Source organism: Pongo pygmaeus, chromosome 21, assembly GCF_028885625.2.
Source record: "Pongo pygmaeus isolate AG05252 chromosome 21, NHGRI_mPonPyg2-v2.0_pri, whole genome shotgun sequence".
NCBI lineage: Eukaryota > Metazoa > Chordata > Mammalia > Primates > Hominidae > Pongo > Pongo pygmaeus.
The window spans coordinates 56,693,588-56,707,772 of record NC_072394.2 but is presented as its reverse complement, the minus strand read 5'-3'; the positions used below and the strand labels follow the sequence as shown (position 1 = coordinate 56,707,772).

The window sequence follows — 14,185 nt, the reverse complement described above, 5'->3', positions numbered from 1 at the left end:
GTAATGCTCAGGGATTCCACACTCCAGAGCCCACGTTCCTATCATATGTGCCACACTGATGTCTACATAGAGCTTCAGCACTGGGCTGGCACACGGCAAGCTCTCCATACAAGTCATATATGGTTATCATTATTACTAGTTCCAGGACCTTTGGGGCACTGAAGGAGTTGCCATCTTCTTGCCAACTGTTAACAGAAGGCTTCATTGCAAAACATCAAAATGCTTCTTTCAGCCTTCCCAGTTGTTTGGACCTAGTCCTGTAGGCTGAATTCATTTCTGCTAATATTGACGTCAGCCAATAGATGGCAGTAACCTTTTGCTTTTGTCCCACCCAGATAAATCCTGTTCTTTAAAAGGTTGATGGACAGGCAGGAGCAATTTCACGACACATGCATTATAACTGCTGGTGGAGAGTGACAATATCTGAATCCAGGTTATCACTGAAAAAGACATGCCATTAGATTTTCCTTCTTTCAGGGCCCTTCACCTTGAAGTGGCCAAGAGGCTACTTAGGGTGTGCAATGATCAGAATAATGTAACCCCAACTCTGTGGGAAGAAAAAGCTTCTCTCCTACTTCCATACACCACGCATCTTCCAGCTCCACGATTTTTCATAACCTCAAGCGTTGATTCAAAGTAGCTCTGTTAGGATTGAATTCACATTAAATAGTAAGAGCTTTAAAATAAAGCTTGTAAACCTACTGTTAAAATAATTTTAAAACTTGTTAAAAGCTGAATTTAGATAGAGATACTTTGTGTATATATATTCTCTCATGTGTATATATGAACATATGTGTTTGTGTGTATCCTTGACTAAGACATTTAACCTCCATGCCTCAGTTTCCACACCAGCAAAATTGAAATAATAATACCTCTGCCTTGTTGAATTGCTGCAAAGAGCAAATTAGTTTTACTGCAAATAAAGCTCCTAGAACAGTTTCTCAACAGATGGTAAGCACTCACCAAATGTTGTTATTGTTATTACTCTATCATTTCTATGATTTTTTAGAGTTGTTGTCATTGTTTTTATACACAGTAGGTTCAAATCCTGGTAAACTTTCTGTAAAGAGCCAGATAGTAAATATCTTAGGCTTTGCAGGCCATAGGTCTCTGTTGCAACTACTCAGCTCTGCCATTATAGCATGAAAGCCCCCATAGACAATATGTAAATAAAAGGGCATGGCTATCTTCCAGCAAAACTTTATTTATGGATGCCAAAATTTGACTTTCATATAATTTTCATGGGTCACATTCTATGATTCTTCTAATTTTTTTCCAACCATTTATAAGTTTAAAAATCATTTTTAGCTCACTAGCCTACTAAAACAGGCAGTGAGCTGAATCCAGCCACCGCTGTTCTTTGCCAACACTGGAGTTGAGGATTCAATGTTATATTATTCATAATGTCCCATTAACAGACAGAAGCGATGATCTGATGCAAGTGTGTGAGTCATGGATTTTATAAATAGAAAATAGCACAAAACGACAAGTGTCCTATATGTTTTAACAGTGCTCAGCTTTATTATGTGGTATGATCAGAAGACATACAAAATCCCCAGATTTGGTTATGTATTAAATTCCTGCAAGAGAACACATGGTGAGATCCATGACCCTTTTTTTGGCCTCTTCAATATCCAATTGCTCAATGCATCTACTACCAGGGAATAAAAACTCACACCAATGGCGAGAGATCCACAAGAATCCCTGGTGACTCATTGGCTCCTTTCAGCCAGAAATCAAAAGTCCTAATTTTTATTCCTAGAGCCACTGGAGCAGATAAGCCAGAAGCTAGGTCTTTGGAGATGGGCTACATTGGAATTACGTGTGCAAAAGAACTTTAGGTGGCAAGACAGCAGGCCTTTGGAGTGGCTGCAAGGGTCCTTGTGTAGGGATCAGATATACTAGGAGTCAATTCCTCACTGGATGTTTGCCCTTGATGAGTCTTGGAGGCTCCATTCCTCCTTTTTAAGGGAAGCTAGTAATATGCAGAACATTCCAGTGGTTAGAAGCACAGCCAGACTGTGTTTGAATCTTGCTCATTAACTGGGTGACCTTTGGAAAATAATTTAACCCCTTTGAGTTCCGGCTACCTCATATGAAGAATGAAATCATGATACCTCTATCTCACAGGAGTGCTGTAGGACTACATGAGACGATACAGGTGAAGCACTCAGAAATTAGAGCTTGGAATTGAGAACATGCTAAGTAATGATTTACTATTATCATCATTATTATTATACATCATACATTATTATAACAAAGCTCTTCAGAGGTTTGGTGATGATGTGGTCATGCACCTAGGTCTGTGCCTCATATGTGAGAGGTGCTATCAATCATTATTCCCTCCATTAACTAATAATAATTAAGCTCCCAGTAAATGCAAACACACTGCTAAGATTAGGAGATACAAAATCGGGTGAAGGTAGACACTGCCTTTGACCTCAGGGTGCTTACAATTTCTTGTGGAAGGGAGACATAAATTAAATATTCAACTTTGCCCTTCACCTATGGGACAATAACCATATTAACAGTCATTTCAGAAACATCCTACCCAGCAGTGCCACAACCTGCCATCTCCCATATGATCCCATCTCACGTGATGTTATTAATTACTTTTATTCGACCAGGCGCAGTGGCTCATGCCTGTAATCCCAACACTTTGGGAGGCCAAGGCAGGTGGATCACATGAGGCCAGGCATTCGAGACCAGTCTGGCCAACATGGTGAAACCCCGTCTCTACTAAAAATACAAAAAAAAAAAAAATAGCCTGGTATTGTGCCACGCATCTGTTATCCCAGCTACTCAGGGGGCTGAGGCAGGAGAATTGCTTAAACCCAGGAGACGGAGGTTGCAGTGAGCCGAGATTGCACCACTGCACTCCAGCCTGGGCGACAGAGAGAGACTCCGTCTCAAAAAAAAAATTACTTTTATTCATAACTTAGAACCCTATGCATTTTTTTAATAAGCACATATGTTTTGCTTAACATGAGCTGGACATTGTTCTAATCACGTCACAAGCATTAACTCATTGGGTCCTTATAGCAGTCTTATGAGGCACAGAGAGGCTGATTAACTCTCCCAAGGACACACGGCTATAAGGGGCAGAGAGAGGATTCATGCCCGGGCAGTCTTGCTCTAGAGTCTGTGCTGATAACCACTGTGCCATGCTGCCTTGAACTATCAGAAATGACCTCATTTGTGGATTTATTGTTCATATGTTAACTCTCTCCCTGTGTACCATATTTCAGCTCCATGAAGTCAGAGGGCCTTGCCTGTTTAATTCACAGCTGTAACCCTAGTGCCTGGCACAGCGATAGGTGCAGAGCTGTGCTCAATAGACACAGTCATACACTGCATAATGATACCTTAGTCAATGATGGACCACATATACTTAGTGGTCACATGAGATTATAATACTATGTATTTACTGGACTTTTTCTGTTTCGATATGTTTAGGTACACAAATACTTCCCAGTGTGTCACAGTTTCCCAGAGTGTTCAATGTGGTTGCGTGCTGTGCAAGTTAGTGGCCTAGGAACGATAGGTTATACCATGCAGCCTAGGTGTGTAGTAGGCTATACCATCTATGATGTTCACACAACCATGAAATCATCTAATGATGCATTTCTCAGAACATTTTCTCGCCCTTAAGTGACACATGACCATATGTGTTAAATCAATGAAAGCAAAAATATATACCCAAGTAAGTATATAATTACAAGACCTGCTAAATGCTATGGAAAAAAGGCAGTAGTGTAAAAGATTTTAATAGGGGAATTAATTTAGTTTGAGAATCAGAAAAAATTATTATTATTTCAATTACCCTCATTCTAAAATCTTAATAGCTGTGACTTTAGCTAAAAGAGAAAAAAATGCTATCTACACTGAATACACTTTTCATGATGATAAATATTTTCCCCTAGCAATGAAATGCAACTGAAAATTATGACTGCATTTAACTTTAATTCTGTTGAACACATGAGCCCAAAATCTCCTTTCTATTCCCCAAAATAAATATAAGCAATGATATAGTTTGGCTGTGTCTCTACATAAAATCTTATCTTGAATTGCAATCCTCATAATCCCCATGTCAAGGGTGGGACCAGGTGGAGGTAATTGGATCATGGGCGCAGGTTCCTCCACGCTGTTCTCGTGATACTCAGTGAGTCTCGTGAGATCTGATGGTTTTATAAGCATCTGGCATTTTCCCAGCTCGCACTCATTCTCCTGGTGTCCTGTGAAGAGTTGTCTTCTGCCACGATTGTAAGTTTCCTGAGGCCTCCCCAGCCATGCGGAACCATCAGTCAATTCAACCTCTTTTCTTTATAAATTACCCAGTCTCGGGTATTTCTTCATAGCAGTGTGAGAACGGACTAATACAAGCAATTTGTTGTGATCTCAGCTGATGATAATACAGCCATGGGCAACTTGTCAGGCCTCTGCACCTTAGTATCACATGTAGCTTCGTTTGGTTTTGATTTCTTTCTCTCTTCCTCTCTTTCTCTCCATTATAGGAGCAATGGGTAACCAAATGAGTGTTCCCCAAAGAGTTGAAGACCAAGAGAATGAACCAGAAGCAGAGACTTACAAGGTAGTGTAGTAACCATTACAGGGGCACCAGCAGAAAAAAAAAAAAAAAAAAAGAACTTCCTGTATTTGACAAGTGTGTTGACTGAAGTCCTGGGTGCTGATTGATTGTGACTGTGTGTGCAAGACAGTGGAGTAAGGATAACCTAAAAGATGTCAGAATCAGCATATTAAATTCGTGCTCCAGCCCTGACTTGATAAATGCCCATTTGAGCCTCGGGTCCCCTCCGTGCGACGGGTCAGAGCTTCCTGTGAGTGTGGGGTCCCCTGAGCTGAGGCACCATGGTGTGTTCTCATAATAACTGGAGTCCACTCTTGGAGTGAGTTATTTTGGTTCTCCAAGGCATGATAGAAAACGGGGGAGTTTCTAGAAACACAGCCTTTAAGTTAAGTTTAATTTTTGTGAGACACCCTTGTAACTTAGAAGTTCTTCCTTGAGTTCTGATTTTCCCCCGAAGATTTGTCTCACAATGCCACGTGCTCTGTTTCAGGACAACGCGTCTGCTCTGAACGGGGTTCCGGTGGTGGTGTCGACCCACACAGTTCAGCACTTCGAGGAAGGTCAGTGCCACTCTGGGAAGGGCATCTACCCTCTCGTGGGGAAGGAGGGTCTGCAGATTCTGTTTATGGCGAAAAAAATAATGAAAGGGTTGAAGCTGCAGGCTGACTTTGAAAATACTTGCGTTTGTCCTTGGGCTACCATGCCCTGGTGGCTTAAACAACAGAAATGTATTGTCTCACAGTGCTGAAGGCCAAAAGTTCAAAATAAAGTTGTCAGCAGAATTGGTTCCTTCTGCGGGTCATCAGGGAGAACGTGTTCCACGCCCCTCTCATTGGCTTGTAGATGGCCATCTTCTCCCTGCATCTTCATGTCATCTTCCCTCTATGCATGTCTAAATTTCCCCTTCAACATACCGAAACAGTCATGTTGGATTAGGGCCCACCCTAATAACCTCATCTTAACTTGATCATCTGCAAAGATCCTGTTTCCAAATAAGGTCACATTCACAGGGGGTTAGGACTTGAGCATCTTTGGGGGCAATATGATTCAGCCATAATAACAGATCTCTTCTGAGTATGTGTGACAGCTGGAGGAGACTGAGGAGTTACAGCAGATAAGATAAAAGCAATAGAGTGAAAACACGATGCTTGGCAGACCTAGGTTGCAATCTCTGCCCTGCAGATTACTGGCTGTGTGACCTGGAACAAGGCATCTGCTTTTCTCAGCCTCAGTTTTCTCATCTGTAAAATGGGGATAAAAGTACCTACTTCACAGAATTGCTATGAGGATTAAAGGAGATTGTTTATTAAACATTTAACGTAATCCCCAGCGGTATTTCATGTATTCCTTTTCCCCAAATGTGCACAGCCTCTGCCATTATCAACACTTAGGAATTCTTCAGAAACTGATAAATTATAAAAGACAATAGAATTGTGTCCTCATGAGGGCAGTGTTAAAACTGAGGCATATACTTACCTATTTGACTTTATCCTGGAGCATAAGACTATATATTCAATGCTTCCAGGGTGGTCAGGCTCTACTATGTGATGGATACATATAAATTATATAAGAAGAGGTAGTATAGCCCAGTAGTTGAGGGTAAGAATTCTGCAATCAGATTGCTGGCTTTGCCACCTACTAGCTGTGTGACCTTGAGCAAGTTACATAACCTCTCTGAACCTCTGGCTCCTCATCTGTACAGTGGGAATAACAGTACTTATAGCATGAGCATCTGATATAATGAAAGCATATATTACAGTGCCTGACAGATAATAAGTGCTCCTATCATTATCATATTATGGCTATGGTTGTTTTCATTCACATATAAGATTCTGGGCTTCGGTTTCCTTTCCTGAGTAATGAAGGACGTATATTATAGCATTGGTTCCAAAGGTTTTAGAATTTCCTGGGGAATGTATTAAAAATTGCATGCCCTAGTCTCATCCCATAGCTGCTATTCAGAATACCCTAAGGTTGGGGACTGAGAATCTGAACTATTAGGGGCTCTGTAGAAGGTTCTTTAAAAATAAAAATTCATAGCTTTAGGGTACAAGTGGTTTTTGTTTACATGGATGTGATTATATAGTGGCAAAGTCTGGGCTTTTAATGTACCTGTCACTCAAGTAGTGTACATTGTACCCAATAGGTAACTTTCAACCCTCATTCCACTCCCACCCTCCCTTCTTTGGAGTCTCCAATGTCCATTATGCTACTGTATGCCCCTGTATACACACGGCTTAGCTCCCACTTTCAAGTGAGAACATGCAGTATTTGGTTTCTGTTCTTAAGTTGCTTCACTTAGGATAATAGCCTCCAGTTCCATCCAAGTTGCTGCAAAAGACATTATTTTGTTATTTTTATGGTTGAGTAGTATTCCATGGTGTGTGTGTGTGTGTGTATGTGTGTGTATACATATATATAAAATCAACACATCCACCACCATACATAGCTACTTTTTTGTTTTTGTTGTAGGGTGTGGTGAGGACCCTTACAATCTACTCTTAGCAAATTTCAAGTAAGCAAAACCGTATTATTAACTTATATTTACCATTCAACTTATTTATCTTATGAGTGAAAGTATGTACCCTTTGACCAAAATTTTCCCTGGACCTTAGCCTCTGATAATCATCATTTTACTCTCTGCTTCTATGAATTCAACTTTTTTAGATTCCACATATAAATGAGATCATATAGTATTTGTCTTTCTGTGTCTAGCTTATTTCACTTATCATAAAGTCCTCCAGGTTCATCCATGTTGTTGCAAATGCCAATATTTCCTTCTTTTGTATGATTGAATAACTATTCCGTTGTGTGTGTGTATTTACACACATGTATATGTATATGTGTGTGTCCATATATATATTTCCTTTTTCCATTCATCCACTGATGGACACATAGGTCGTTCCCATATCTTGGCTATTGTGAATAATGCTGCAATGAACTTGGGGCTATAGCTACCACTTTGAGACACTTCTTTCATTTTTTTAGATATATACCCAGAAGTGGATTGCTGAATCATATGGTAGTTGATATGATTTTGCTCTGTGTCCCCACCCAAATCTCATTTTTAATTGTACTCCCATAATTCCCATGTGTTGTTGGAGGGACCCAGTGGGAGATAATTTGAATCATAGGGGCAGTTTCCCCCATACTGTTTTCATGGTAGTGAATAAGTCTCATGAGATCCGATGGTTTGATCAGGGGTTTCCACTTCTGCATCTTCCTCATTTTCTCTTGCCGCCGCCATGTAAGAAGTGCCTTTCACCTCCCACCATGATTCTGAGGCCTCCCCAGCCATGCGGATCTGTAAGTCCAATTCAACCTCTTTTTCTTCCTAGTCTTGGATATGTCTTTATCAACAGTGTGAAAAGCAGACTAATATAGTAGTTTTATTTTTTAACTTTCTTAGGAACTTCCATACTATTTCCCATAATGACTGTGCCAGTTTACGTTCTCATTTTGTCCCAATTTTTAATCGGGTTGTTTTCAATTATCCTCTTATGTTTAATATGGAGTGCAAGGGCAAGGAATGAATAGGGAAAAATTGTTGGGATTGAGAAAGCCTCTCTCTCTACCCTTCTCTCCATCCTCCATCTCACTTTCTCTTTTCTTTCCTCTCTCACCTGTAATACATTTATGTTTTTCATATATGTATGCATGTGTGTTAACATATATGAGATATACATACACATAGGTATATCTCATATATATCTCATATATGTGTATATCTCACATACATATATGCACATATTTGAGATATACATATAGGTATGCATATTTCATATATATGTATGTATATCACAAAGATGTTCCCAAAAGGAGGGAAATAGGTTTCTCTTGAAACGTAGGACAACAGTCTGAGACAGCAGTTGCTGTGTGAACACCTGCACGTGATGAGGGAAAAGAAACACACATTTCCGAGTCATAGGTTATTTGTACCTCGCCCTCATACCTGGCAGTCTTGCTGTCAACATACTCAGCTACTACTGGAGAATTTGTAAAGAGTCCCAGTTAATCCCGAGGTAGCAATTTTGCCTGTTATTCATTGACATCTTCAACCTGTGCAACTTGCTTTAGAGTCATTATCCCTTTTAAGCGTATTGTTGTCCTCATGCTCTTTTCCTAAGGTTATTAGCTAAGTTATAATTTTCAGTGCAGTTTTAAGGGGTATAAAAGTGAAATTCTGGGTGACCTTTTTTTGTCCTTCAGAGAGAATTATTTGTCCATGTCTTTTGACGCACATTTCTATTGATCTCTGTTGATGTATACATATATGTATAGAGGTATAGAAAAGTCATTGGAAAAATAAATAGAAATCTAGGTGACTGTTTCGTTTCTTTTTATCTATACTTTTCCTATTTAAAAAAATTACAATTAAAACAATTCATTGGTGATACGGTTTGGCTGTGTCCCCACCCAAATCTCATGTTGAACTGTAGCTCCCATAATCCCCACGTGTCATGGGAGGGACCCAGTGGGAGGTAATTGAATCATAGGGGCATGTTTTTCCCATGCTGTTCTCATGATAGTGAATAAGTCTCACGAGACTTGGTGGTTTTATAAACGGGAGTTCCACTGCATATGCTCTCTTGCCTGCTGCCATGTAAGACATCCCTTTGCTCTTCCTTCATCATCTGCCATGATTGTGAGGTCTCCCCAGCCATGTGGAGCTGTGAGTCCATTAAACCTCTTTCCTTTATAAATTACCCAGTCTCAGGTGTGTCTTTATTAGTAGCATGAGAACAGACTAATACCATTGACATCCAATAATATTTCCTATGAAGGCTTATTTAGAAGCAGCAATGGTACCGTGGCTAAGCAAACAGCCAAAGAGGCTGGGATGCTACAGTTGAATCATGGCTCCAATATGTGAGCTTGGGCAGGTTTCTGAGCTTCTTTGTTCTGTCATCTGTAAAATGGGAATCATAATAATGATAGACCAAGCTTCTAAGTTATTGTACGGTTTAAATAAGTTGATACTCCTAAAACTCTCAGAACAGTGTCTGGCAGGTGGTAAACACATAAGGAAAGTTATTCTGTCTTGGATTTAATGTCAATTGACATAAAGACTGCCATTGCTGTTTGAAGTTAACTGTACTATTTCTGCCTAACGTATCTTTTGGAACTTTAAAATCAAAAGTTAAAACTAGTCTTTCCTACATCCCTTATGCTTTGTAAGTCTTTTATTTGTCTTTAGATACAATGTGAGAGATATCAATAAGGGAAAATACCTCTTTTAAACTAAAACATGAAATTACATTCTGTATCCTCCTAGAAAGAAATGTATCGTGTAGAGTGCTTTTTCTTAGTAAGAGCAAACCACCATGGGAATTTGATATCAAACAAACATTAAGTAATAAAATCCATGTGGATTAGAGATCTTTCTCAAAAGTTTGGTATTGTTATTCATCTTAAGTAACAATATATTGAAAAATCAAAATGTCTCAGTTTTTGCTTATGTTATATTTCTAGCTTAACTCACCAATTTTGGATGTTATTTGTCTCGTTTTGGAGTAGGTTACTAATGATGTTAAAGTAACATACCATGTGATTTACCTGCAATGCCACTAAGACAAACACATTTGCTTGCAAACTTTGGGTGAGAGGCTTATGTGCTTGTTCTGCCAATATACAATTGTTTAAATTAGTATCCTCAATTTGTCTCCATCCTTTTCAAATGGTTACTTTATTTGAATCCAAAAATATCTTGAGAATTATTTCTATTAGAGCAAAATATCTATCATTAGAAGAATAGTTAATCCAATTAGGGTATATCCGTACAATGGTCTCATAATCTGTTTGTGCTGCTATAACAAAATACCATAGACCAGGTAATTTATAAAAAGTAGAAATTTATTTCTCCTAGTTCTAGAGACTGGGAAGTCCAAGATCAAAGCACCAGCAGGTTCAGTGTCTGGTGAGGGCCCTGTTCTCTACTTCCAAGATGGCGCCTTGTTGCTGTGCCCACCAGAGGGAAGGAATGCTGTGTCCCCATATGGCAGAAGCGACAGAAGGGTATGAAAGGGACTAGCTAGTTCCCTCAAGTCCATTTATAAAGTCTGTAATTCTATTTATGTGGTCTTTGCCCTCTAAACTCAATCACCTCCTTAAGGCCCCACCTCTTAATATGATCACATGGTAATTAAGTTTCAACATATGAATTTTGGGGGACACATTCAGGCTATAGCAGATGGTATAATCCTTAGCAATAAATAAGAAGGAATTACTGATCAATGCAACAGCATGGATGAATCTCAAAATTATTATACTAAGAAAAAGAAGCCAGACACAAAAGGCAACATACTACATGATTCCACTTATGTAAAATTCTAGAAAGGGCAGAAATGTAGTGACAGAAAGTAGATCAGTGGTTGCTAGGGGCTGGGGCTGGTTGAGACACTCACTGCAGAGGGGCATCAAGAAACTTTGCAATGATGGAGAAACTTTATACCTTCATCATGGTGGAGGCTACATGACTGCATATTTTGTCAAAATGCACTGAATTGTGCTATTAAAGTTGGTGGATTTTATTGTATGTAAATTGTACTTCAATCAGATAAATCCGATTTTTGTAAATGCTGTTAAGGTACAATGAACTTTTTTAAAAATCAGCATAGTTGGCTGGGTGCAGTGGCTCATGCCTGTAATCCCAGGACTTTGGGAGGCCAAGACGGGTGGATCACCTGAGGTTGGGAGTTTGAGACCAGCCTGGCCAACATGGTGAAACCTTGTCTCTACTAAAAATACAAAAATTAGCTGGGCGTGATGATACACGTCTGTAATTCCAGCTACTCGGGAGGCTGAGGAAGGAGAATCTCTTGAACCCAGGGAGGCAGAGCTTGCAGTGAGCCAAGATCGTGCCACTGCACTCCAGCCTGGAAGACAGAGAGAGACTCCATCTCAACAACAACAACAACAACAACAAAACCATAGTCAAAAGCAGCTCACATCAACTAAAGAAAAAAAAATTCAACGAAGAATGGGGGGAAAGATCATTTGCTATGTTAGAAGGTGTCTTCCACTCAACCAGTTCTTTTGCTTCCTCTGAATTCATCACTGGAGGCAGGAGGAGTCTGCACAAAAGAAAGTAATGTGATGGGGAGGTGTTTTGTGAAGAGATGACATCTCTTAGCTATTTTGTCAGCCCATTCCTCCCATAAACTACCCAAGAGAGGGAGACCTCGGGAGACTGTCATCTGGTACCTCTTCACCTCCCCCCAATACATGTGGTATGTTAATTTATTGCATCTCATTGAATCAGACAACTTCGAGTGGGACCACACCTCACAGTTGAGCACATCACCCTCCTGTTGCGTGCAGAGATCCCCTGTTTTGTTCATATGCAAACTTTAGTGGATTGTGAAGGAGAAACTCAATCTCCCATGGCTCAGAGATCAGGCAGATAGAAAGGACAGAACATTTAGTCCCACACACCACTGTCAGGCCAGACAAAATTAACCATCCTAGAAAGAGAATACTCTGTTCCATTTAGTGAAACATTACCACGGAGGTGCCACAACCCCTATTAATATGCAACAATCACTTTCCCACCAATAAGAAAGGAGAATGACGGCTGCTCCTTACCTTTTTCACTCAAAAGCTAAAAAGAGAAGAGAAAGCCTAAGCCTAGAGATTCTGGGAAGGAAATACCTAAAAAGGCTTTTTACCACTTTGAGAATATAGTTGTTTTCGAGTTTGTTTCTTCGCAAAAGACCCCCCTAAAGAGATAGATGGCCAGTATTGGCATAAAACCAAGCTCTGTGAGAGTGCAGCTAATGCTGATGTGATTTAATTACCATTTTGTTCTTCAATAACAAAAACATAGTTTTAAAAGGCACATATGTTCTTAAGGGGGACCTCAGAGTCATCTTCTCACTCAAGCAGAGCTGAGGTGTTAGGGAGGGATGCAAGGGGAGGCAGAGTGTGGACGGCCAGGGCAAAGAAGGCAGGTGGGCAAGTGGGGATGACACGCTGGCCTCGCAGTTGACATCCAGGACTAGACGAGGTAACGCATTAAGAGCTAAGTGCATCCCATTCATGAAATTGTAATAACACTGACACGTATCTGTGTATGTACTGTATCTGTGCTCTATACATAAAAAGAATGAGTTTTGTTCATCCTCCCCCATAGAACCAATTTTCGCCCCCTTGGGATTAATACCATCCCCACTGAGAGTGCGTACACTAGGGAGTGCAACTTACTTATGCAGTTTCTTCACGTATGACACCACAGAGTACCATAGCTGAGAGTCCAGCACACGGCACGGTGCCCTTCCTCCCATCAAATGCTCACGTCTAATCTTCAGCACCTATGAGTATGTTGTCTTACATGGCAAAAGGACTTTGCAGATGTGACTAAGGAATGTGAGATGATGATATTATCCTGGATTATCCAGGTGGACCCAGTGTGATCACAAGGGTCTTCATAAGAGGGAGGCAGAAGGGTTGGAGTAGGAAAAGGTGTGATTATGGGAGCAGATGTCACAGAGAGAGAGAGACTCAAAGATGCTACACTGCTGGCCTGCAAGCTGGAGGATGGAGCCACAAGCCAAGGAATGTAGGTGACCTCTGAATACTAGAGAAGAGAAGGAAATAGATTCTCCCCTACAGCTTCTAGAAGCTGACCCATTTTTGACCTACAGGCTTCAGAACTGTAATATATTTGTGCTGGGGCATTTGGGGTAATTTGTTACAGCAATCGGAAATGGAACCATATCCTCTCAAGCATTGGACTCTAACAGACCAGAGCATAGGTTTTGGCTCTGCCACTCACTAGCTGTACAATCTTGGCAAGGAAGTTTATTCTGAGTCTCATCTGTAAAACTGGAATAATAGTATGAACTTTGTAGGGGAGCTCTAAAAACAGCAGCTGGCACAAGATAAAAGTGCTGAAATAAAGGATTCTGGGCAAAACTAAAAGTAGAGGCTATTGGGGTGGGTGCAGTGGCTCACGCCTAAAATCCCAGCACTTTGGGAGGCTGAGGTGGGAGGATTGCTTGAGTCCAGGAGTTTGAGTTCAGCCTGGGCAACATAGAGACCCCATCTCTATTAAAAAAAAAAAAAAAGTAGAGGCTATTCTCATACTTATTCTTTACCATTGGCTTTCCCTGACATATCACCTGACCAGATTTTCCCATCTGCATATTATTTATGCCTAAAACTTTATAGATCTTTGGAGAATTAAAATGCCTGATTTTTGCCCTTATTTGATTCCTTTCTAGCAAATTTATGACATTAGATCTCAGGCCTCACTGCTAATGTATGGCAGAGACTAAGACATGCCTTCTCTGCCAGGACACATCATTTTCCAGAAACAGAAGGAATGTTTGACCTGGATAAAAGGTTTCTAAAATTAGTATTTTCCTTTTTTGCTCCTAGTCATTGTTCCTAAAAAGAATAGACTAATTTTGCTTTTTTTAAAAAAAAGATGTAAGTGGAATCATTTTATTGGATTGAAAATTCTAACTTGAGAAAAGTGCTCCTGCCAATAACATAATGAGTGAGAAGAGAAGCATTTGCCAATATCAGTGCCTAGTCAAAGTGGAATGGGAGACCCGATGCCAAAAAGCATAGCTCCCTGATGTAGTAAAAAATATA

At 40.2% G+C, this 14,185-nt stretch overlaps 1 protein-coding gene across 6 annotated transcripts in view; it reads left to right on the top strand.

Annotated features, from left to right (window-relative positions):
• BCAS1 (brain enriched myelin associated protein 1) overlaps positions 1 to 14,185 on the top strand; it is a 130,782-nt gene that overhangs the window by 7,081 nt on the left and 109,516 nt on the right. For all 6 annotated transcript variants that reach the window (XM_054467789.1, XM_054467785.1, XM_054467788.1 and 3 more), the window contains exons 2-3: positions 4,515 to 4,591; positions 5,079 to 5,148. In XM_054467789.1, coding sequence (XP_054323764.1) covers positions 4,520 to 4,591; positions 5,079 to 5,148 — 142 coding nt within the window. In that variant the 5' untranslated portion in view covers positions 4,515 to 4,519. The remainder of the gene's footprint in view (positions 1 to 4,514; positions 4,592 to 5,078; positions 5,149 to 14,185) is intronic.